The following is a 26,085-nucleotide window of genomic DNA, read 5'->3' as shown; positions in this document are numbered from 1 at the left end:
ATCTTCAGCGCAAGCTGAGTTACTGTAAGAATTTTAGCAAAGCATCTGACAATTGTCTGAAATATTTTGCATTACTGCTGGTGCCGTCACCTTATGAATGAACAAAGGGAAAGAAGTTTCCATGATGCTATTCGTCTTCAAACACAATGAATCAAGTTCCCCTTGGGAAACTCTTTAGAGGCTACAGTTCCTGCTGGGGTCTATAAGACAGTTGTACACAAAATTAAGAGATGATTCTCCTGTAATGTGATTTCAATAGAACTCTTAGGAGTTTATTTTATGGAATTATGTCCTCCACTTCTTCCCTGCTTATTGTTGTGTTAGAAATAAACTCATGCAATAACCCCTGCATCCTTATTTTCATTGCTTTGGAAAACCAAGATCTAGGACTTGCTCCAAGCATATTCTTATGTGAAAGCTCCTGATAAAAGCCACAGATGTCACAGAAGATTTGACCTGAATGGGAAACGGAGTTGCCTGCATATCTGCGTCTTCCTCTGCATAGGCTAGGATGGTTCGTAAGGACCGACGAAGGAATTCCTCATTAAACTCTGGTGATTTTCCAACCAGAGAGGCTAGTGACATGGTCATCTGCATCTTCACTCTTGCAAAATTCTTTTAGAAGAAAAGACAAAAACATGAAAGAATGATGGCTGCACCATATATATCAGTTCACATATCTCTGTCTACCGTATGAATCATATCCACTTTCTCTTACCCACACCAAGCATGTTAAAGTCACCGTTCATATAAGTAGTCTCTGGTGCATCAAAGCCTTTCCTGTTTTACCTGATTAAGACAAAGTTCCCTAATTCTGACATGCCTGTATTTTGGGGAAAGAATGTTTCTTGGAATATGTATTCTCACTTGAGATGAGGGTAAATAAGAAGCTTCTCTTTCCCCCACTGCGCTGGCCAGTGGGTCTGCAGATCAGGCCACCCACAGAGAAGAAGGAGAGGAATGTTCTGGAAACAGTTCTGGGAGGCAAAAGGCCTCTGAAGGCTTCACCTGCTGATGCACTACACCTTGCTGATCATGGTGTCTCAGAGGCATGTTTTCCTTCTGCAAAGCCAACACTTTTTACATATTCAAGGCTTTTAAAGTAAAAACTAGGGAAGAAAATGCTCTGGAAGATCAGATGCTATCCACAATGCTAATGCATGTCCTTTCATGTTAGAACATTGTGAACCTACATGCCTAATATACGTAGTTTGCTCCATATGTATGGCAAGGATCAGAGCCTAGACCAAGGCCACCAAAGAATTCCCATTAAGGCAGCTTACAGTAGTTATACTGAGGTTGTAATTGCACTGGAACAGAACTAGTCTTAAGTTTAAGTGACACAGGAGTAGAAAAAAAAAAGTGATAAAATTGAGTATCGCTTATGCATTGTATAGCCCTTTTATCAGAGGCCTAATGCTGTCCCATTTAAATATGCATTTACAGATGTTGCAGAACACATTTTCCTAAACAAAATAATAAACACCAAGTAAAACTACTTTCCTCTTACAACTCTAGAACTTCTTCTAGATCAAATGTGCAAAACAGCATAACATACGACTATTCATCTGCAGATGTGTTCCATTTGCTATCACAACTTCAGGTTCTGTTTCAACTGATGACAAAAAAAAGGTGGCACAAAAAAATACTACTCAAAATCTTACATTGGTAGAGCTGAAGCTGTATCTCATGAGGAGATAAAGAGTGGCACAGGCTTGAGACCGTGTGATATCTATGCTGCTACTGCAGTGATGGAGAACTCTTTGACACAGGTCAGCACACTGTTCAACCTCCTCTTCAAACAGGAAATCTCCAAACTGAGATAGAAAAGAAAACATTCATTATTCTTATTTCTGGCTATTAAAGATTCATTGGCTTAGTGCACAAAAATCATAGGATTCAGACAAAGACAACATTTTACAAAACCTACATTTTATTTTATTTTATTTTATTTTATTTTATTTTATTTTATTTTATTTTATTTTATTTTATTCCTGTGATGCTATTCTACATTCTACTGATGCTATTCTGTGAAGCTTTTCTACAGAGAAGAAGAGTTTGAAAATAGTGTTTGTGTTTTGAAAAAGAGCAGCAGAAAGAACGAATAAAAAATTTCTCGGAGTCCCACTCTCCAGGAGCTTTTAGAAACATAAAATACTGCAAAGTTCTTAGAGGCATGGAGAGTTGTTATTTTCAGAATACGTAATGGTTGATGACACATGCAAATACTTCCTTAAGCATAAGGAGCAATTACTAACTTTTTCCATCAACGCCTTCCCTTCCCCAGCCCTCCAGAGTGTTCTTCCTCCTACCATGTGCCACTAAACTTCCATTGCCCAGCTTTCATGCTAGACCCTCCTTTGCAGTGTCTCCATAATGCACCCAACAGACAATAAACCCAGGAGGCTGGATGTCTGTCCTAAGAAACTCTCACTGTAGGCAGCACAGACGCACCAGTACCATATTATATGTACCTACATAGGATTGCTAGAGGTGTGAACAGAACACAGGATATTATTCCTGATTTGCATGCCCATTTCCCAGTTCTCCAGCTTTCTTCACTCCATTATCTCACTGTTTTATGTCTAATTTAAATTACACGCCTGCTGGCCCAGGGTTCTATCATTTATTTTTTGTAAATTAACATCTATATACCTTCAGTGTAATAAAAATAATTGGAATGATTGCTTCATAAAATACAGAAATGAGTCAGCTTAACTAGAAGATCTATTTCAACAACAATTGCCTCACAAAATTCATTACTGTAACTGGAAGTTTGCTTTCAAAGATAAAGGACAATGAAAACATAATTATGAGTTTCATAACTACTGAGATATCTACCCTGTAATTAGACTTTGTCAGCCAATCTGCATTTAATAGCAGACAGGCATTAATTGGACAGGAGTGTCCTGTTTGTTATTTGCATTTTATAATAGTTTAGGGGTAAAAAACATTTAATGGATTTTTTCTTTCTGGAACTGCTTTTCTTTATAGGAGAATGAATCTCAAACAGATTTTAGAGAGTCCTCATGAAGCACCTAATCCAGTATGCTCCCCATTACAAAATATTGGGTCAAATTCTGTCCTCTTTTTTCTTAATTTGTGATGAAGGGATGAGAGAGATTAGGATTTGGTTTAGTTTTCAAGCAGAATGAAGATGAAATCTGCCAGCGTCTTAAAATCTACTTAGAATTTTGGAACTTATCTTAGAAGTAGAAACCTAATGATCCCCAGATCTCTGATGAGTTAGTCTTGATTACTCTGCTGCCCAACTGGTTGGAAACTAGTCCTAATGATAAAATTTAGATTTGAATTTATGGAATCTGTGCAATCCCTGGCATTAGGATGCCTAATTAAAATAAGAATGTATTTGAAATATAATGGGTGGATTTTTTTTTACCTTTTCATTAGTGAATCTTCTATATTTAAGAATAGACTGCTAAACCCACAAGATTATTCAGATTCAGTTATTCCATCTTGTGTGATCAATAAAATAATCTTACAAAAGCTGTAGAAGTCCCGTAACATCCCTACAGATAGGAAGTGTATTTATAGATGCAAAACACACCAAAGGAAGAGTGGCAAGTAAAGGCACACAGCTCTGTTCTAGAAATGCTGCCCTAATAGCTTGACTGGAAGCATGAAAACAGAAGTATTTCAATAGCATACCTTAGCAATGAGTGCTCTGAGTGTAGCAAAGCAATGAGTCAGGTAAGTGGTGCTCTGATCACAGCCCAGAGAATTCACCAGGACCTTCAAAACTCCTCCTAAAAGATTGTCTCTGCATTCTGCTGCAAAGCTTGCCTACATGTGAGAAAAACAGAAACTGCATGAGGTAATTCAACAATGAACTGGCATATAGGAACTGAAGTTCTGCTGTCTTGTCCGTGAGATACATCCAGGAGTTTACAGATTGCAGGTTTTTTATTTGTTAGCAACTGCTTCAGAGGAATTTCAAAACACTTTTGTATTGATCAGGAAGACAAAGGGGAAAATGTCCAAAACATTTCCCAATATACACAGACCCTCCAATTCATTTTTAAGCTCAGCCAGCTTCTGCAGTAACTCTTGAAGCTCTGTCCACCTTCTGGCTAATCTTTCACGTACCCTGGATGAGGAAGTGATCCCATGGTGGGCAATCACCATTCTTTCCCTTGCCTCCTCATGCTCTGATTTCCTGGCATACAGACTAAATCAGCATACTGGTATGCTCTGATCCAACCCACAACTCAAATCATGGAGAGAGTAGGTGCTACAAATGGTGTTATGCAAAAATCATGCCCAGTACTACAAGAGTCCAGTAGCTAAATGCTCTTCTACTAACAGGTTTTCAGGATCAAACTTTTCTCCTCGCCATCTGTGAATATACACAGTGGAAATTGAGAGACTCTCCCCTAAACCAGAAGACCATGTCTAAGCAGAGTCAACTGTCATAGCTCCACTGCTGTCAAAGGACCTGTGAAATTTTACTGCATCTGACTCCTAGAAGTCAGTTCCTACACCTTACATTGTTCATCTTACATCTTATATTCTCATCTTACATTGCTCTATGCAGGTAGAAGACACTTTACTGCACTGAGCACTCTGTGGGAGTCAAAGTTAAATCCTTTTGTCTCACAGATCCATACATACAAGTGTGACCACAGGCCACTCAGCAGTCCGGTTCCAAAATACCAATATCTTCAGATACATTCCTAGCATAAATGAAGGTTTTTCTTAGCTCCTCTTCTCCAAACTCCAGGATCAAGTAATATGTTGAAATGGCTTTCAACATCTACTGAAGACAAGGTGGCAGATTTCTCTTTTATTCACAGTAGCACAATGCCCTGCAGTAGAAGGGGCTTGCGGCAACAGTGTAAGGCAGACAGCAATTTTGTCTTTGTATTCATTCAATATATTTTTTCCTCTTCAAGACTATACAAGTTTACAGAAGATCTTTAATTAAAACATTTTGCACTGCATAGAAACAAAAGGAGAAATGCGTCCTGCTTTCACTGGCTTCTGAGGGAGCAGGTGTTAGTTATAAGCCAGCTCTGCTGTTTCCCACCTGGATGATGTTCTCTTGCATATCAAGAATAATCAGGTTAGCTTCAGTTGCCAGGTTTCCACTGATCAGAGCTTCTTGATCTAGCTCAGCTTTTGTCCTGCAAAAAGGAGTTCTAAGTAAAGCATGCACAGAGATAGATGGCCTGCTGTTTAAAGAAAGCCAAAATACAGATTATACCATTCTGAACAATAGCATAACAGCAAACAATGAAAACAGTGTCCAGAGGTTTTTCTTAAGAACTATGGAGTCAAAGAGGAGAGCTGATATCATAGAACAGAAGTCCCAAAGGGGACAGTTGAAACTTAGGCCTCTGAATAGTTTAAATAGATGTTTCTGCTTCCTTAATAGTAATCTGCATGATGGCTACTCTGCCCTCACTATCACATTCAATTGTTCAATAAGATACGCAGTAATTTCTGAATGCATTGCCTCTGTCAGTTAGTGCTTATGTTAGTGTCTAACACTCCAAATGGAACAGAAAGCAACTGATCTAACACTTCCAGAAAAAAAGTAAAAATAACAGGCTTGGGATAAGGGGAAACTTCTTCGACGCCATAGTAGCAGTGTTTCATGTAGGCAGTCAAAATGTCGTTTCTTGAGACTGTTGACAAGACAAGAAGTCCAACATCTGCAGGGTCAATACAGCAGTGCCCCAGGCGGAGGCTCATTGAAGAGATAACTGAACCATTTATAAAAGACAAAATGTGGTGGTAAAGGCAACGCATAATGCCCTCTTAGTTTAGACTTAAGGACGAGGACTGGAACACAGCTCCTCTACAAGCTGAATGCTTTAAGAATAGGTACAACTCCTAACAAAAGTGTATTTTCAGAGATCTCTTGTATGATAGAAACACAGAGGAATCTTTGTTCTTTTTCCCAAACTGCTCAGAAAAGGGCTGTGGCATGGTCAGAAGCTGCTCTCTAGAACTTGAGATTAGAGCTGCTCTGATTTGGGCCAGAGTTCCCAAGATGCATTTCTGTGGCTGGTGCAACACCCTTACAATCAGTGACTCTAAAATCTGTTGCTTTTCTGCTATGTTCCGTTACCTTTTCTGCCCAGTGGAGTCTTACCCAAAAAGAAAACCAGAAAAGTAAAAGCCATATTTTGGGAAGAAACACTTCTAAGGAGAGCTAGGAAAGAAAGTTCGGGCAGTCAAATGGTTACACTGACGCAAAGTAATGAAGAACAGAAGGGCTTGCCAAAATGCTTGTGCTATAATCAAGCCAGGGATCACTAAACATGAGTAGGAACTGAACAAATTAAGCAAACAGTGCAGCTGCTTGAACCATTTCCAGCAACCACACATTAAACATGTTGACTGGATCCTCTCTGACACCACATGTAGCTTATAACTGCAACTACAAACCCAAAGCATGCTGGACTCAAGGAGAAGCAGGCTGAGTGAGGCTGAGTAGCAACCTGTGCAAACCTGCTGTGCCACGTACTATGTGCAAACATCTGACTTATGGGACCCACACATTAAAGGCTTCCAAAAAGGAGGGAAGCAAAGAACTCGCATACCACAGTGATGAATGCTGAGTAAAACAGAAAGGCCTGGACAGCATGCAGAGTCATACTTACGTAAACAGAAGTTTTATTTTAAGTGGTTTAACTGATCTACTGTAAAGAGATATTTCAGCTGCTACTTGAAGACCATTTAATTCTAATTTTAATGAAACTGTTTGGGTGATAGCAAGCTGCTTTCAGAGAAAAATAAGAATAACCACATAGAAAATGCACCTCTTCCAATATAGTGCAGAAAGTGAAAGGATTCTTTCTTTCAAGTTTGGATAAATTCCAAATTAATAATCTTGTGTTCAAAAATGTATGTGATGATTATGAATGAGTGCTAGCCTACAACCACACAGTTGCTGCACAGCATGAGCCAGCGAACCCAGTTCAAATTCACATATGTTGAATGATAACATGTGAACTCACAGCAGCTGGACTGGGGAGACGCCAGTGTCTCTAAATCTGACGCACAGTGGCCTGTTTATATAGCCAAAATTCAAGCAAGCGTTCATGGACAAATGACACATCTCCTTTAGGGGAAAGCAACAAGTTCCATGCTTATAGAAACGTAGCACATACCATATGGAAATGCTGTTAGTAACACAAACCATTTGCCAAAATACAGTTTTCCATAAACCTAGACACTGACCTGTCTACTGCCATATAGTGCAGATAAGGTGAAATGGACTTCACAGGCACAGAATCACAGAATCACGAATGGTTAGGGCTGGAAAAGACCTTAAGATCATCTAGTTCCATTTAGTCCTGCCATAGGCAGGGACACGACACATTAGACCATGTCACCCGAAGCCCCATCCAATCTGGCCTTGAACACTGCCAGGGATGGAGGTTTTAAAACTTTTTTGGGCAACCCATTCCAGTGCCTCACCACCCTCACAGTAAAGAATTTCTTCCTTATACCTAACCTGTACTTTGCTCATTTAAGTTTAAACCCATTACCCCTTGTTCTGTCACTACAGTTCCTGATGAAGAGTTCCACTTCGGTATCTTTGTAGGCCCCCTTTTAGATATTGGCAGGCTGCTATGAGGTCTCCACCACAACTTTAAACCTCCTGCAAGAAGAATATTCACTACAGAACCATCTTCCGCTACTCCTCTTAATAACTCTTCTCAATCTTAACATAACATGTCAAACCCAGCTCAACTGATTTAATGTAGCAAACCCATACCACAGTAGTGTATATAGTGAGGAGCCATAGCAACACCAAAATAAATGTCATAGCAAGCCTCTGTGGAGTATTTGATACAACTTGTATCAATAACTAGTGTTTACTACACTGATACTAAGAAGGAAAAAAAAGTACAGGTAACTATTTAAACTTCTCATTCAAGCATTTGTGATCTCTTTGTTGTGTCATAGCAACAGTTGGATACTCCTGCTACTTAAACATTTTATATTTCTTTCTCTTTGGCAGAAGATGGAAAGGACTGAAACTGCTGATTTTGTAATAAAACTTTCCTAGGAGAAAGAACAAAACATGAAAAACTCAAACAGCTTTGGATCTAATAAAAGCAATATATATTAATTAAATGACTTACTTATCTTGTCTCTCATTTGCCTGCCGCCAGTGAGTCTGCTCCTTTCTCCAGCGCAGGTTTTCACTTAGTCCCACTGATCTGTCATTCCCTAACAGTGCAACATATATCAGTGAGATTAAAGCAAAAGAGGACACCTGAAGTCTGATAGCTCACTGAAAGAAGGAGATGTATGTCTATAGCAGTCTGTCAGAACTAAACCATTCACCTTTACAGCCTTAGGGCTCTAGTAAAGGACAGGACCCCATCACTTTTTTCATCTAGATTTTTACCATCTTAACTTGTTTAATGTCTTCAAGGACAAGAATACAAATTATTCCATTTATTAAATGAAAGAACCTTTTTTTTGATACAAACAATTTGTTCATACTGATAGTTTAGACACCATCTCTTGGCTTTTGATTAGACAGTAACACAGTTTCTCAGAACATCTTAAAATTTAGTTGGCCTCATCTTTTTCAATGGGGAAGAGTTCAGTCCTAGCTACACCTTGGATAGTTGAAAGCTAATGATATTTTTCTCCACAGTAAAACCAAGAAAGGTCTGCAAGGGAAAGGTCTGTGGGTGAAAAATACAAGGACAAAAATGGGGGCTATGCATAAACCCCAACAAACTCATTTATGTCTACAAGCTGTTGAGATCTTCTCAAAAGACAAGGGGGGAGATGGGTGTGAAGTACCAGCTGGTATTCTGCAGCGCTTCATCATTTCTCCTCTGGCTCCTTCACCTCTCAGTAAAGCCTCTTCTAATCGGGCCTTAACATCTTGTGACTTCTGGAGTGCTTGGGTGCTAACTTTATCTGAGCTTTGTTTGCCCTGAAAGTAAAGTCAAAGCAATCAACACCAATGCCTCCATCACTGGGCATGAGTCAAAATTACATCTCCAAAACAAGACACAATAGGAGATACATGTAGGGGGAGCAGAAATCAATGAATATGACTGACTACTATATAAAGGCTAAATAAATGTTGCAGACGAGGAAAGAGGCAGTGTACGTACTGCTAATAAACACAAATATGTAGCTCAGTGCTACAGAGAGAGAAATCTAAGTTCAGAGGGCAGATCACTTGATACATTGCAGACAGATCCCATGAGAGATGGAAGTCCTGATGTCCTAGATCTTAATTAAGGGGCCATCCTTAGTGTCCTTTCTGGTACTTACAGGAACTGTAATACATTGCCCACCAAAAATAGCCCTCAAATCCCCAGGGAAAGGAAAATAATAAAACAATTTAAGCCAACTTCATGGGACTTTCTCTAAGGTTTTGGCTGTATTTTGCTTGAAGGGTAGTGTAGGCTATTTTAGCTGAATTAGTTTGTCCATTTGTAGCATAGATTAAACAAGAGCTAATTTAACAGTTGCCAATAATGAATTTCTCCTGGACAGCCAGAAGGTAAGGTAAAAAAAACCCCAAAACATAGCAGGACAACAAAATCAGGCCATGTTTCGCCTACCTTGTACTCAAAGCATGACACACAAATGAAAAGCAAATCTAAAATCCTGTTCAACTGCATGGATGGAAGGTCTGCAATCCATTTCTGTATTAGATTCTGATCAGCATTTTTCATGATCCAGAGGAAACATATCAAAAGGTTGCGAGTAGTATCAGGACTTAATGTGGCACTCTGTCTATAGGGCTAGGGCAGATAAAGTAAATGTCAGTTGAAAGAAGTAAAAGAAAAGGGATGTAATTCAGTTGAAGTAATGTTATTTAAATTTAAGTGAAATAGAATCTCAGAACTGGACTTCAGTAAACATAACCACTTTCAGGTTACACTGATTGTATTTTTTGAATGTATGTGATTAGTAGCAGGACCAGTTCTATGCATGCGAAATACACAAAGAAGCATAAAAGCATTGTTTGCCAGATGCTTGTATTTTAATTTCCTTAGAATAATGTGGAGAAAGATTCTATTACTGTTTGGTCCCTTCTTGCAAGGCAGTCATGTCAGCCAAATTGTGTAGGAGATAAAAAAACAAACAAACAAACAATGAAGAAAAAGATATACAGAGGAAAATAAGGATCTGAGTCCTAGATCCATGGATTCAGGTGAGACTGGGATTGGAAGGCATTGGGGGAGTCGTAGTGGCATTAGCTGATCTGGAAATAAGACTAGATTGGTTGTGGAAATGGAAATAAGCATGTGGGAGAAAAAGAGGAACTACTTATGGTAAAAGAGTAATTAAATTTCTAGGAGAGAAGAGTGGGATAAGACAGGAGGAATATGAGGCATCCTTTGGGGCTGGAGGAAACAAGAACACAGTTTCTCATGACTGTAGTTATTAGTGGCAAGAAAGGATAAAAGGAGAAAACAAAGAGGATCATAGATAAAAGAAAGGAGACCTGCAGAGTACTGATCATACCAGGGATACTAGAGTTACTCCAAAGCTCCTGAGGCTGAGCTGATTCCCTGCAATGGCAAGGGCCACGTTCTGATTGATTGCACCTGCAGAATCTTCTTCTTCTTCTGTGTTTCCTGTGCGTGCTTTTCCACTGCGAGGATCTGAAACTAGATTTGAAACATCCTATTGGAACTTCAGGAACAATCCAGTTGTTGCTGCTCACATATCACAGTCTTCCATTGGGCTGTAACCTAACAGAACAGTTGGAACCTCCATCCCTAAGGCTGTTGGTCTGGCTGATGCACCAAGCAGTGAAAAGAGGTGCAGCATTAGCAATACAGATTGCAGCCATCCACAAAAGCTGCCAAATTGTTCAAATAAACACAGGGAAAGATGTGTCCAATAAGCTCCAGGTGTTCAGAGAAGCCAGATTAAAAGCAAAGGCAGTAGCAAACATGAGGTCGTCTCTGAAGTTCAGAGCTAAATCAGCACTTCGTAAGACTGAGAACCATCCAGTTCCAGTTCATTTCAGGCAAGAGGATCAGCTCAAGCACCATACATGGGTTTGGTGATATTCAGCAAAGTATGTTAGTCTGCTAACAGCTGACAGAGCTGGTATAGCCTGCTGGCTTAAGAACAAGTTTCATTTTAAGCATTTAACTCCTTCTATTCCCTGCTAGTTCTTGACATCACTTTCAACAAATAAGGTTATTTATACTTAAGTTTTATAAAAATCTCCACTTATTCTGAGTGTCCATTTTGTGTTTTGCAAGCCTGCTTTCCAGACAAGTGGAGGGACCAGCCAGACCCAGTGTGTTTGGAATGAGGTCAACAGCCTCTTGTGACAGGTACTAAAAAAGGAAGGCACTTGGAAACCTAGCCATACTGGTAGACCTGGGCTTCCTTATGTCATCTTCTTTTCATCTCTGGTATAGAATACTACTTAGATTAGAGGAATGTGGTGAGAGCTGATTAGCCAATGTGTCTCCTTTTTAGACTGAAAGTGCTAAAAAATACTTTCATAGTATTAAGGTTTTTTCTGTCTAGACATCTACATGCAACATGTTTTCAGAAACAGTGACAAAAATATGTTCTTCAAAGACTGTACCTTTTTTTCTTTAAAACCTTTATTTTATTTATGGAAGTGAAATGTAGTTTTCCAGGTAGCAGAGATCTACTGTCTTACAAGAAAACCTGAAGTAGCTACTTTCAGCAGTATCATATGAATACACATGTAGAAAAATGCAAGGAAACAGCCTAAATAATGTTGGTTTAAATGGTTTGATAATGCTGATTTAAAAGGTCCATAATGTACAGCAAAGTTTATACTTATAACAGATGACAAAAATATATTTCCTGTGTGACAATTACATTAGCCAGAGACAAATTTTGGTATCATGTTAACATCACTAAAGAGCAATAGAAAAAGACAGAAATAATACAATCCAATTTCTTTAATTGTGATGTAAGTCAGTATCATTCTTGTTTTCTGTTAAACCTATCTATATCTTAATATTTCTAGCAGGCTTTATTTGTAGAATCATAATATTTACACTAAGAGATAGGCAGGAGTACTTACAGATACATCCCTGGTCTATCATTTGCTGGTGAAGTGAGGACACTAAAGTTTTTCCTGTCTATAAAAATCCAGTTTACTTCTGAGCAAAGAAATAGACAACCTTACTAGACTGTGGGGAATTTTTGCACTTAATATGGAAAAAAAACCCACTATCTTTTATGTTTGATAGACTGTTTAAACAAGTCACTCTAAGAAGCTGAAAAATACAAAGGGAAAAAGGTCTTACTTGTAAAATCATAGAGTTGTGGCAGAGAATCCAAAATGATACCAACCAAAGGCAGGTAGAGAGCTGCAATTTTAATCTTCACCTCTTTTTTTGAGCAACGTGGGTCTAAGTCATGGGAACTCAGCAGACTAAGGATAGCATTGACAGCTTTTCTTTGCACCTTGCTAATCCTGTTAACATAAAAACCATCCATGAGCTCCATTAATGAGTCATGCACAAATTATTTATAAATCAAAGATATAAGAAACAGACTGGAGGAAAAACAAATTAAAACACCCATATTCATTAGATAATCTCTTCCATTCTGAGCAGAGACTCATGTTCCCTGCAAAAGATAGCAGTATTACATCTCCAAGCTGCTTCACTACAATCAAAGCACTCCCAAGTCTTTCAAAGTTCCCATAAAAATTCAGTATTGTGAAGAGAAGTGCTTTAAGAAAAGCATCAGACTCTGACCAAAGTTTAGCTAAACTCTTAATTTCAAAGGCAGAGGTGTTTTAGAGAGAAGAGCAGCTGGAATATTATGTTGTGTTCTCAGTTTGGCTGTTTAGCCAACACTACCACAACAAATAGTATATATTTATTTACAGGGTCCAACATACTGCAGATAAAACAATGAGTGGATTATTGCTCTGTTACAAAGTGATATAAAAAGTGGGGAAACAGGACTGCCCTGGAATCAGACTATGCCCTTGCTAAGAGTAGTAGTGTAACTCAGTTCCATTCTAAAATCTGCAAATTTGGATACTCACCCCTCACTGTCTGCATCCAGCGCTGCTGCCAACTCAGTGAAAAGTAAGCCGGTTAGAAAGTGCTGCTGACGGTATTCAGCCGAGAGATCAAACACAGTGATTTTCTGGTCCTGGAAACTAGAGCAGGAGCTAGAGTTCTGCAGAAGTAGATTAGAAACGTTAAAGAACAATCACCGAAATCAAAGCTTCTTTATGGGGTTGTAGTCACAGTCCATGTAGCTAATGGAAAATCTCTACCAGGGGAAAAGTACAGACTTTGAAAGAGGGTTGGACATTCTGGAGGAAAACATCTGAGTGTGCAATACAATGCATACAGTTTCAGATAAGTTGCCTGCTAGGCTGCAATCTCATCCATTCCATTCTGTGCAAGAAACTCCTTTGGCGTTTTTCCTACCCTATATTCATTAGTTTGGACAGGACACAGTCAGAATTTCCTCCATGTTTACAACTCCTTACAATGTTGTTACTGTTGCAGAGCAGCCACTGGACATTGTACAGCAAGAGGCTGCCCCAACATTGAGAGAGACCTTGATATCAGAAGCTCTACACTTTGCCTTCTTCAGCATCCATGATATCTACAGAAGTAAGGTCAGGAAAGGCATGCAAACAGCATCTCCTTTCAGCCTGGAAATCCTTAGCTGAGCTTGCTGTCAGCTGCCACAATTTAGAGCAGCCTTCAAATTGCTGTAACTTAATGGCTTTGACTGATATACAGCCAGCCCAGGAATGGAAAGTTGCTGCTATATATGTGTTGTGAACTTCTGAGCTTCTCCAATCATAGGTGTGTGTGCCCCAGGTCACCTGGAATGTTTCTGTCCCCTGATGGGGTGAACATAAGTCTTAGGCTCTACTTCCAAGTGCAGTTACTGGGGTTTATGGGTCCAAATGTTGCTTTTAATTTATATTCTTCAGTATTCTCTCCTAATAATTCTGCCAGTCACCTGGAAATCATCCCAGAAAACAAGCACAGAAAGCAGCAGCATACCACACTGTGGCAGCTGTTTTCCAGCATATTGGCTCAAACGAAAGTCATGTCTCTGAGCATCCCCAATCTTTGGGTCCACCTACGTAAGTCCACTCCAATTTCAACCTCAAGCAGACAGGCACTGGCTGTACTGTTTGTGTGGAATAATGTTAGAGTGTAGAGCACCAAGTTAAGTGAATTTGGCTTCTCTCCAGGAATTCCAAAAGATTTATTCACAAGGCCATATTTCTTACTGAAAATCTAACTTTAGCTGGGCAGCACTCCTCCAGACAGATCAAAATTAGTGCAAGGGTGGCCAGGTAATGTAGTAAATCATCCAAAGAACACAAAAGCCTTATTGATTTGCACAGGTTGCACTTCACAGGTTACTTCTACAGGAGAAAGAGTTGATGATGTTGCTTGAAGGAAAGGATGATTAAACTGGTGTGTGCCGAGCTCTGATTTGCTAGAACTAGTTACAGGAGCTATGCTCAGTTCTTTTTTCCCCATAAGCAGCAGAGTCCCATTTCTTGTTCTTTGGCATATAGGATTATCATTAAGCAAAACTATTGGGAAATCCTGATGCTAAGACCTTATTGCTTTTCTTATGAGATAAAGAAAAGAATTCAAGAAAGTATTATTTATCTTATTGAGCTGTCAGAACCCTTAAGGTATCATTTTAGCATCCAACTAATGCTTTGGCAATGACACTTGAAAAACAAATAATGAATTTGAACTCTGCCATTACTAAGAGTGTTTTTGAACCTCCCTCCAGTCTTAGCTTCAGTTCCATCTCCCTGCTTTCAAGGGATGTGCAATTATGGGGTATTGCACTGAAATGCTTCATACCAGTCCTGACCTCTGCAAGACTACTGAGGTGGAAAACAGGCAGGCTAGCACCCTTTGTTAGGGAGTCTGCCTCATGGTAAAAGCAAGATACCACCTAAGTAGAATGTAGAGGAGAAGGGCATAAGACTGGTGAAATAGTGTGTGGCATGCCAGACAACAATTTCTTCATTCAATATGCTTGTGAACTCCACGCCCAGGATGACGGATGGAAGGTCCTAACATTCAGAGCTGTGTCAGTATCAGGTCAAGTCTGGAAAAATCTGCATGTACTGGAAATGACATCCTGGAAGAAATGAGAAGTGATGAGGAGAGGTGTTCACAAAAACTGTGTGAGAGGCCTACTCAGGATACCTAAGTGTTTCCACTCAAAAAGATCATAAAGCTCAAATAAAAGTGAAAGCACAGAAAAATCATTGGGAAAGTCATGGCAATCATTGTAGCACGGGGGTGGGGAGAAACCCAGAACAAAGCACGAGGCTATTTGAAAAGGAAAGAATGATAATCCTGCTCTGAACAACATTAATGATCAACAGAAATCCATGATTGCAGGATATTGAAAACTGCAGCGATTTAGTTGCTAATTTGCACAGTGGTAGCATTTACATCCACTTGGGGAACAAGAAGTGCAGCCAGAAGGCAAATGCACAGAAAGTTTGCTAGCCATAATTCTCCAAAACAGATATGGAAATACGTATCTGTGGTTGTGTATGGATGGGATATAGGTGCACCTGTAAATCAGCATTCAGAGCCATGTTCCTTTTAGACATTGTATGTCTTCCTTAACAGTCATTTTCTGTTTAAATGTTTCTAGAGGGGCATACATCTGTGTCATGTTAAGCTTTAATTTCTGTAGATGCAGTCTTGCAGTAGTGCTCTCTTAGTCTTTGTTCTTCTGCCCCTCTTCTTTCAAGAGGGAAGTTGTTCTCCCTGATATAACAGAGGTTAACTTTAACCTAAGTATCTGAATACAGATATCTGTACCTGTGTGCTTTATGTGACGTTGATGCAATATCATCTAATGGATGCCTACCTGGGAAGATAAGGAGGGAGAGGGGGATACTGGAGCATATGCAGAGGCCATGAAGAAGAGATTCAGATTGAGGTAATGCTCATGGCTGCAGAGAATTCTCAAGAACTCCAGTCTCATGGAAATAAGGGTGGAGAGTGAATTCAGCTTGTTTGAGAGCTAGAAAAGCAAAACAAAAAGTGTCATGTGATGGGCATGCACTATTTAAATTACCATAAGATGAAATATTCTGCTTCCCAAAACAGAATTAGACAAATAGCCCAGCATGCCCTAAAATGCTGCCTTGTTCCCTCTACCTAATGAGTTTCCATCTATTAGCTGCTCTTCTTTTGGCAGTGGTGGTGTCCCTCTCCCCCTGCCCCTGCTGACTTACCAGCTTCCTAAGAGACAATGAAATGTGGGGGGGGTATTTTATCCCAAAAGAAAAAATACAGTAATTTTTCCCTTTTGCATAATACATAGATTAAAACCAAACAAAACTTTGTTGAGCCTGTGGCAAACTCATAAAGAGTCCTGCTGGGCAACAGAGTGAGAGTGGTCTTGTCATTTTTCATCATATGAACAATGACATCAATGGAGTATTGCACATACATTAGGAAACAGGGCTGGTAGCCAACTTGCATTCTCCCACCTACCATCAGCTGTCAGAGGTTTTTCTTTTGGCAAAAAAGCTACAGCAGGTATATCAGGTCACAAAACAGAAGGAAAACTTTCCCCTTCAAATACAACAAATAATTTCACAGCAACATCCTGCATAAATTTGTTTTTTTTTGGGGGGGAGGCTTGTATAGTGGGAAGTCAGAGATGGATCATTTTGATTGAATCTCCCAAATTTAAATAATGTCCTTGCAGCACTGGAGGAGTCAGAGATCGAAAGGTGCTCTGTATGGTCTGTGGACCACATGGTCTGCTAAGGGATGTAAAAAAGTAAAGGAAGAAAAGTGGCTCCATGGGTGCTCTGCAGTAGTGCAAGGTATGACATTTCTAAAAGGATTTTAAGCTCCAGTCAATTTTTTTCTGCAGACCACAGTTCAAAAAAGTGTTAAAGTCTCTGCATATGCAATAAGAAATAGGAAATTTACCTAGCTCTTTAGCACAACTCAAAGGATCTTGATGGATAAATGAATCAGAACAGAACGCCAGACTGGCCATAAGCCAGATGCAATCCCAATCATGCATGGTGCGTACCTGGTTACAGTAATGTTTGATGAGATTAAACACAAATCCTCGGTCCATTAAAGAAAGAAGATCATATAAGAAAAACGCCAGGCTGATATTAATTTTTTCTGCTTGCTCATTTTCCTTTAAAAAAAAAGGGGAAAAGTGCAGTTATGATGTATAAAACATATATAAAGGCAGAAGACTTTTTAGAATCATGAAAAACCAGTATAGGAGACAGCTCCCAAAACCATCAGATGGAACAAACTGGTGACGATTGTTTCAGTTCTCCAGTTTACATTATCTTGTTAAAATTATACCAAATCATTCCTGTAAATTATTTCAACTCCTGTAATTTTCACAGGGAACATCAAAGGATGAACGAACAAGTTTATCAACACAAACCTTTGGGCTGACAACATGAAATGGAATTTGAGACCTGTTCAGAATTACCTATGGGCTGGAATCCTGCACACGCTTTTATTTTATTTTATTTTATTTTATTTTATTTTATTTTATTTTATTTTATTTTATTTTATGTTTTAATTGAACCTTTAACATTACAGAATGCTGGTTTACACACTTAAAACATAAAATGCTGTTTTAAATTATTAATAAAAATCTGTCTTTGCTGATGGAATGCCAAGCATTTTGTTTAGAAATCTTAGTATAAAACTAATGCTTAAAAAAATACTAAGTAAAAAAACTCTAGTGAGTTAGATCTGTGGGGTTTACCATTCAGCAGCTAAGCTCTTGCATTGGCCTGATTACCAGAGATATGCAGCCCCAAGCAAAAATCACACAGAACTTCATGTGCCCCCTAAAATAAGGCTGCAGGTACTCCAAACATACCAGTTCAAATAACAAAATCTCAGTAGCACGTGCAGCTCACCAAGGAGAATTTGTGGAGTTGCCTGAGGGATCTGCACAGATTCAATGTTCAGAGCCCTCAGGGGGGTTCAGTCAAGACTGACAGCGATGACAGAGAAAAATGTTGCCCCTACCAGTGTCTCTGACTAGCGAGGACAGGTGTGCAGTACCTCAGGGTGGTTGCACTTTAACCTTTGTGTGGCTGCTCAGGAATAACATACATCCATCTCCCACGATCCCTAATTTACGCAGCAAGGCATTTTTCTGCTGTGAAGACAAAATTAGTTTTCCCACTACCTTGCCTGGTAGCTTAAAATACACCAGACATATCACTGCAGAATCCCAGGGCAATTGGACATGCTCAACCATGTACTGAAACATAGATTGTTACTGCTTGGATTTATAATCAGAAGCATACTGCCTACTGCTGCCCTGTACAGCTAACCATCAGCCCTCATTCTGCAAAGGCTGCAGTGGGATTTTCAAACACAATCAGGTTCTATACCCTTGCTCTATCAAAACTGAACTGAATTAACAGCCCATAAAAACCTGTGTATTTTTCACGAGGAAGTCACAAAATACTGATTTCTTGTCAAAACTTCTAGTTCTGTTCAAAAATCTTTCACGTAACAAATTTCTATGACACAATATACCTTAAAGAAAAATGTCACTGACACCTTAAGGAAAGATTTCTGTGAAAACAATTTCTCTGCATGTGGCTATCACAAAAGTACACCAAAGGGTACCAAAGGGTAAAGCTTCAGGAACAATTCTTTGGTGGATAGTGACAATAACTTGCACCATTCTCTGCCCTCAGTTGCCTGGCATTTGCCCTTTCCCACTTCTGCTCCTCAACAGCACAGCGGGACGCACATGCAGAGAAGTGGATCGGGAAGCTGACCTGGCAGGCCAGCTGACCAGTCTGGTCCTGCCCTGTGGCAGAGCTCAGTGCTGGGCTGCCACAGTGCATTTGGCAGCTCTGAGGTATGAAAAAAGTCAGTTGCAACGAATGAGCAAACAACAGTTACCCAAGTGCCTATCTGTGGCCTTAATTTTCATCTATTGGCTAATGTGGAGTGACATCAGTGATATAAACTGACAGTATTAATGTTAAAATACAAACTACATTCTGTGATCCTTTCAACTTTATAATCCATTGTATCAGTGCAGCTTGTTAAAATTATCAGGAAAACGAATTTTATGGGATTTAGGGCTTATTTTTTGTCTTTAATTTTCATGTGGCCAGTGCCTCTTTAAAGAGATGTGGAGTTAGATCACTCATGTTTGGATTCTGCAGCCCTCAGGAGGAATACAGCCTTCATATTGTTTAGCTCACTCCCATCAGAGAAGTCAAATGTGAAATAACCACTATGCCACAGAAATGAGGGTAGCAGGAATAAACCCTGCTTGGGCTGCAAGTTTGATGCCCTGGCTGACCTGGCATAAAGCATCACTACCACTAAAAATAGGTGTCCAACCTTTCCTGTTGATGGGAAAGGGAATTCTCTCCCTGCATCCTAAAGTCATACCGAGAAGCAGGCTGGAGAGATGAGCTGAATGAAAACAAACTGTCTACCAGGAGAGCACAAGGCTGCATCTTGCACAGCCACAACTCAGTTAAGGTTTATGTGAGAATACCGCCTCAGTTTTAGCCTAAGTCTCGTAACACTGATGAAAGTGAAATGGGATTAAATATAGCTCTGTGTAACACCAGGTGAGTAGCAAGGATCCACAATCATTATTTTATGCATTTACCTTCTGTGGTTTGACTAGAAGCGCAGCAATCTCTGAAGTAACCACACTAACTATAGTAGTAATATCATCTTTGAAGCGATCAGAGAACCGGCTTCTTCGTGGGTTATCTTGTTTCTCTATGCTGTGAACATACTGAGCCATACTCTTTATCTGCAAAATAGAAAAAAAAAATATACAAAAATGACCAAACTGGAGGTAAAACTACTGCTTTAACTTTGTGCCTGGGAGTAAGATTCCTTACTTGTTTTTTCCTGAATGTAATCACTTTCATCTTCTCAGAGCTTCTGTGATAGGTCCTACATGTACTTGCAATGACAGCAGACAGCCTAAGACTCACACAGACACTGACTTCTGTTCAGGTTCATGCAGTTGGCTACTCTTAGCACCCGAAATCAGAATGACCCCCCTGAGACCCTGGCACCTGCAGCTCTGAAATGCCATTTGCAGCGTTTGCCCTTCATGATGACAGACAGGGAGTGGTACTTCTGGAATTAATTCTTATTTCTTCACCTGATGTTGGGTTGTTCATATGCTGCCACTGAAAATCAGTATGGTTTTTCCACTGACATCTATCGCTTTGGGGCTCTGTGACACTGTGAGTTTTTTGTGAGTTTTGTTTGCCACTGCTCTCAGGCTGTTAGCAAAGCAGAAAAGACAGGAACAAGTATTTACAGAAAAGGAAGGGCTTGGTTTGGTGTCTGTCTGTCAGCCTTCTGCAAGCTGTGTACCACTGGGCATGGAGTTTGCACAGGACTTTGCCATCACAGGCTGTCAGTGGGGAATCAAGTGAATATGGAGGATTCTTTAGTTGTACTTTCTACTTTTCACACTGTGGCTGAATAACTGAAGAGATTATCACCCAACTAAATCTGTGCCTGGAGTACCCACTACATTTCTCCATTTACCTACTGTAAAATACCACTGTCAAAGCTTACCAGGAGCTCAAAGAAGAACCAGGCATACTTGAAGACAGATTCTCTCACCATACCCGTGCTGACCACCATCTGCAGTGCCAGCTCCTCGTGGAAATGCTAGATAATAAACACAGAGTGTTGGGAAATGTTTTTTCAATCAACTCTTCTTTCAGTTTCAACATTGCTCCTCTTCCCTGTGGGAAACACCCCCAAACTGGAAAGCCAGCAGCTGGATAGGGATGTGCTGACGTCCCTGCAGGATCAGAAGGCAGATTTGACCAAAACGACAGATAAGTAACATTGGTGGCAAATAGACTTTTTGGGACCCATTTCCTGTGGATCCAGAGTCCTGGATAACTAAACTGGAAAATGCCTTTGGTCTATCCTCAGGCCACTGGCTATATGCATGACAGTGAGTAGTCACATTCCCTACTCTCCACTAAGCACTTTCACTTACCACATTCATGTTTTTTGAGAGAAGGTATAAGTAAGATTGTCTCTGTGGTGGGAAAGAAGCACACAGTGATAACTGCAACAGAGCTTGCACAGAGATTTGTAGCTGGAGACAATACTCTTTGCAGTGAGATGTGACCATCTCACCCAATCCCAATACCTAAAATTTTAGGAAATGCAAATCTGGACTGAAATTTTATTATAATAACTGTTTTCTATTCCTGACTTAGACAATAAATTTAATGGGATTCTCAAGCATATTTAAATTGAATAGAACATATTAATCCATCCAAAATTAGACAGGGTATAAACCTCTATGCCTTTTAGCAGAAATCAAACCAATAAAAAGGAGTAAGGAAGGAGAGTTTCTGAACTGTAATTAGGATTCTAAACTGCTCATTTCAGGGTTTTTCCCCTCCTTCTTCATCCAAAGCCACTGTTATGATCAATGCCAAACACAAGGCACAGCTCTGGAAAAATTATCAATGTGACATGGTATCTTCTATGTTGTTAAAAAGCTATTTGGGAATGAATAGTCAAGACAGGAAGGAATTCATTGGTTATAAAAGCGACAAAAAGGGGAAAAGAAAACATTCATTACAGAAGAAAGATACGGCAAACATTTCTGAATGGGGTTTACTGTAACATGTAAAGGCAGGTATACAAGGGTAAACAGCAGTGGAGAAAGTCAGAGGCCCTAGTATCTTGAGAAAGAGAGCAAAGGGAGGATCCAGGCAGGCTGCTACTTGTCTAAATCAGTCCTGATAAAAGAAGAAAAGAAGAAAAAAGTCTAAAGACTCAGGAGCAGAAGGAGAAAACTTTGGGTAATATTTACCCACTGATTCAATATTCCATCACAAACTCTTTATTCAATAAAAATGGTTGTTATTTTGTTCTCTCTTTCCCCTTTCCTCATTTTGAACCACTAATTATCAGCACGGCCTCAGAAGGCTCCAGGCTCTGTTACTGTGCTCCCTCATGCTTAGTGGTAGGCTACCTTTTTATTGGGTGGTCTTGGGCTTGCACAGACGCTTGGCATGTCGTTTGTTCCTTCAACACAGAAAGACATCCGACTGGAGCTGTGATCCATAGGCTGGAGGGCATAGCCAGAAGAAATACGTAATACGAAGTTAATACATGATTAAGAGAGACGAAATCAACAGCGGGTTTTGGGGGGGTTTTTTGAAGGTATGCACAGACGTTCACCTAAACAGCTCCTCTCTTTCCTTCCCCGCATTTCACTCCCTACCGGAGGCCTAAGAACAGCCGAATGCTGCAGCCGCAGGAGCGTGCAAATGCCAACACTGCCATCGCGTGTCCAATTGCAGCACTGCAGATGTATTTTTGAAGCGTTACAAGTCACCTTTTCAAAGGGTAAATTTCAAAGGGTCCTTTAAATTTATCCGGTGGCTCTACATCCCAAATTAAATAGCATCTGGGAGTCTTTCCTTCATTAAAAGTAATGCCAAATTAAAATGAAATGAAATGGCAATACCCAATTGTGAATTGCTGCATTTATCGAAGTGATGAAGCTGTAATGTCAAACATTTTACTTCTGCATTAATATGTAAAAAAATTGCCTGCCTTGAGCTCTCTTTTTTAGCACACTGTACATTACAGAAAAATTCGTAAAGCTATTTAGTTCAAATCTACATTATTAAAAATTGCTATGGACGAATATTTATGTCTGTATAAACAAATCAAACAGATTGGCAAAGCCTGTGCATCTTACTCGTTGTGGTTTAATTTGCTGAAGACGAGTACCCATTCACTTTAACTGGAGAGGCATGTGATCATTCAGTGGAGAGAAGACTTCAAAATGTTTCTGAAAATAACTTGCTTGAGAAGCAGTATTTTACATAGGTAACGCTCAAAGAGAAGCGATGGGGGACACGGTTCAGAGCTCAGCAGACATGCTGCTGTGGAGCTTTGCCAGGGCTGCAGCTAGGAGCAGGCTCCTTACACAGGCGAAAAATCCTGCTTTTCTCAGAGGCACAGCTTCCCAGCTCCTGCTGAATGAGGAACTCTAGATTTTGGTTTGCCCAAACAGCTAAGCACAGCCACCCTCATCAAGCCCTGAGATGAGTCTCAGATGCTGTAGACTGGCAAGCACCAGATGCCAATCAGGGAAGCAAAACTCAGCTTTTTGGAAATCATCATCCTTTCTATCCTGCAAGCTGTTAGTGGCATATGTAGCTGTGGATAAGAAAGACAGATTATTCACTCTGTGGTTGAATTAAGTACTCGGAAAGACCCAGTTACAAAATCTGCAAAATATCATCTGTACTATAGGTGATATAAAATCATGGGGCTGCTATCATAGAAATTGCTCTGCGATTTGGAAAAAAAAAAAAAACAAAAAACAAAAAACAAAACAAAACAAAACAAAACAAAAAAAAACCAACAAAGAAACCAAAACAAACAATAAACCAAACCCCAAACCAACCAACCAAACAACCAAAAGACGTAAAAGGAGCAAGAATAAATTATCAGTGCATTTTAGGAAAACTATTTCTCTTCTGAGGAGTCTTTCACTCCTTTTAGAAAGTGAATTTGTTCCCAGTGTAATTGGTAGTAGTCCTTTCTCACACTGACACTGTGCACCTGGACCAGGCCGTGCCACCAAATGTGAACAGAACCCCAATGTCAGGAACAGTAGGAGATTGAGGAACATCAATAAAGAAAATATCTCTGTGGAGTGTCTGTGTCTCAAGTAAAAGACAGAGTTCTTACCTGTTGCTCTTTTCACTGACAAGAGACATCAGAATTTAGCAATAGGATTTACCATTTACCTATGCCAAATCAGCTAAACCGCAAGTGCTTTTGGTGGTATATACAGTGAATTTATAACAAGCAAACCCTACCATCACAGAACAAATCTAGATTATTAGGTCTGGGTCCACACAATTCCTTGGATATTTGACCTTGTTCTCTTACCTTGGATGACATGATGCTTTTGACTTCCTCATCAGTAGCACTCTGTGTAACAGCAATGTCAGGATTGCTGCAGCTGATCACTCGGCTCTGCAGCAGTTTACTCCCAACAGACATAGCGGAAGTGCGGCCAAATGTGTAATAACGAGACTCTGTTGAAATGCCACTGCTGCCTGCACCTGCACATAGGAAGATGTTTGAACTAAGACTAGAAGACATATATATGAGACAAAAACGAGATTCAAGCCAGCTTTGCTCACTGCTGATACAGCATCAATGCTTCAAATAGCATAGAGCTCCTGAAAGTCTCACTACAAACTGCCTCATTAACAATTATATAGGCATAGAATGACAAAGTGCATGGGTAACAAAAGCAGTAACAAAATCTTAACTGGGCTACCTGAGAAGCAGCTCTACTACAATAGCTCTGTTTTTCTGCCATCAACTCTTCTTAATTTCCTGTAGATTAAGACAGGCCTAAACACAAAATGTCACCTTCAACACATAAGATTTAACATGTTCAAAGTATCCAAGAAAGCAGAGATCACTGCCAGCAGGAATTTCACTAAATGATTACCTAGTTTTCAGCCTCCCCATGGACCTTATTTTTCCAGGATAAATAATTTCCAAGTGTAAGTAAGTTCAGAGATTTTAGCTCATCCTAACATCAGTCTAAATGTCCCTCAAGAGGGATTTAAATGAACATTTAAAAGAGAAAAGGGCCTATATTTCTTTAGCTCCCACAGTACAGCTACTTGGTGGTAAGTCAGCTGATATATAGCAATGACTCAAATGAATTCTTTAGGATTTTAGGCTTTAGGACAGTGGACTGTGGCAGAATAACATAATAGTTGAGGTTTGAAAGGACCTCTGGAGGTCATCTGATCCAACTTCATGCTCAAGCAGAGTCACCTAGAGCCAGCTGCCCAGGATCATGTCCAGATGTCTTTCTAATAACTCCAAGGTGAAAAATTTCACCACCTCTCTGGGCATCCTACGCCAGTGCCAGTCACTCTCACAAGAATAAAGTGTTTCCAGACAGAGGGTACCTCCCATGTTTCAGTCTCTGCTCATTGCCTCTGGTCCTGTCACTGGGCACCACTGGAAACAGCCTGGCTCTGTCGTCTTTGCACTCTCCTTTCAGGTCTTTGTATACATTGAAGATCCTCCCTGAGCCTTCTCTTCTCCAGCTGAAGAGTCACAGATCTCTCAGCTTTTCCTTATTGGAGAGATGCTCCAGTCGCCTCATCACCTTTGTCACTCTTGGCTGGTCTCTCTCCAGCATGTTCATATCTCTTTTGTACTTAGAAGCCTAGAACTGGACACAGTACTGCAGGTGTGGCCTCCCCAGTGCTGAGTAGAGGAGAAAGATCACCTCCCCCAATCTGTTGGCCAACATACAGGGTTTTATCCCCTGATGACACTCCTAATGCAATGGACAAATTGGCAGAGCTTGACCCTACGCCACTTGGCAGTAAGTAAGTTTGCATGGAAAACAGTTTACTGATGTATAAGCCAGTAAGAAATCTGCATCTTAACACCATTTCAGTTTCTGGAGAAAATTTCTCTAGAGAAAGCCTCAATTTAGGAGATGCCTCTCACTTTTAACTTCATGAAAATACAGCATTGCATCTAGCTGTGGAGTCCTTTCACCTCAACCTTGCATCTTAAATGAATGACTGACAGATAGAGATTATGGAGGGCAAGTCCATAGTAGTGCTGAGATGCCTTCCTCTGAGATCCCTTCCTCTGAGAAAAATTACATATCTGAACAGAGATGTGCTTAAACAGTAGGCAGACTGGGTCTGAGAAGTTGTGTTTGCTATTTTATAAGCCAGCTCCCTAAGTTCTTGTCAGAAGCACCATGCTGAATAGCATGTATCAAGAAAAAAGAGTATTTTTGCAGCCCTTGTGCCAACATTACCTGGCTTGACTACTTCCCTTTGAGGGTCTGGCAGACGAAATACATAGTAGATATAAGAAGCCAGGAGGCAGTTCCTCCCATGTTGGTCTTTGCTCAGGTCTTTGCTGTTGTGGAGACTGTTCACTATTGCAACCACAGACTCAAAGGCAAACTGTGAAAAGTTGGCTGTGAAACAAAGGCAATAATTGGTCTCAGCACTATATTATACAATACAGAATC

The 26,085-nt window shown here is 40.0% G+C and overlaps 1 protein-coding gene across 1 annotated transcript in view; it reads right to left on the bottom strand.

The window, feature by feature from the left end:
- Positions 1–26,085, bottom strand: part of DOCK8 (dedicator of cytokinesis 8) — a 90,199-nt gene that overhangs the window by 15,898 nt on the left and 48,216 nt on the right. Inside the window, exons 21-37 of the mRNA XM_080637645.1 lie at positions 25,867–26,031; positions 23,946–24,121; positions 22,006–22,101; positions 20,577–20,672; positions 19,642–19,791; positions 17,047–17,160; positions 15,862–16,017; positions 13,019–13,155; positions 12,267–12,436; positions 10,483–10,628; positions 9,573–9,755; positions 8,797–8,932; positions 8,121–8,208; positions 5,048–5,144; positions 3,670–3,804; positions 1,665–1,817; positions 457–615 (exon numbers count right to left, since the gene is read on the bottom strand). Of these exons, the coding sequence (XP_080493771.1) occupies positions 457–615; positions 1,665–1,817; positions 3,670–3,804; positions 5,048–5,144; positions 8,121–8,208; positions 8,797–8,932; positions 9,573–9,755; positions 10,483–10,628; positions 12,267–12,436; positions 13,019–13,155; positions 15,862–16,017; positions 17,047–17,160; positions 19,642–19,791; positions 20,577–20,672; positions 22,006–22,101; positions 23,946–24,121; positions 25,867–26,031 (2,357 nt within the window). The remainder of the gene's footprint in view (positions 1–456; positions 616–1,664; positions 1,818–3,669; positions 3,805–5,047; positions 5,145–8,120; positions 8,209–8,796; positions 8,933–9,572; positions 9,756–10,482; positions 10,629–12,266; positions 12,437–13,018; positions 13,156–15,861; positions 16,018–17,046; positions 17,161–19,641; positions 19,792–20,576; positions 20,673–22,005; positions 22,102–23,945; positions 24,122–25,866; positions 26,032–26,085) is intronic.

Source organism: Psittacula echo, assembly GCF_963264785.1.
Source record: "Psittacula echo genome assembly, chromosome: Z".
NCBI lineage: Eukaryota > Metazoa > Chordata > Aves > Psittaciformes > Psittacidae > Psittacula > Psittacula echo.
This window is presented reverse-complemented; position numbering and strand designations above follow the sequence as displayed.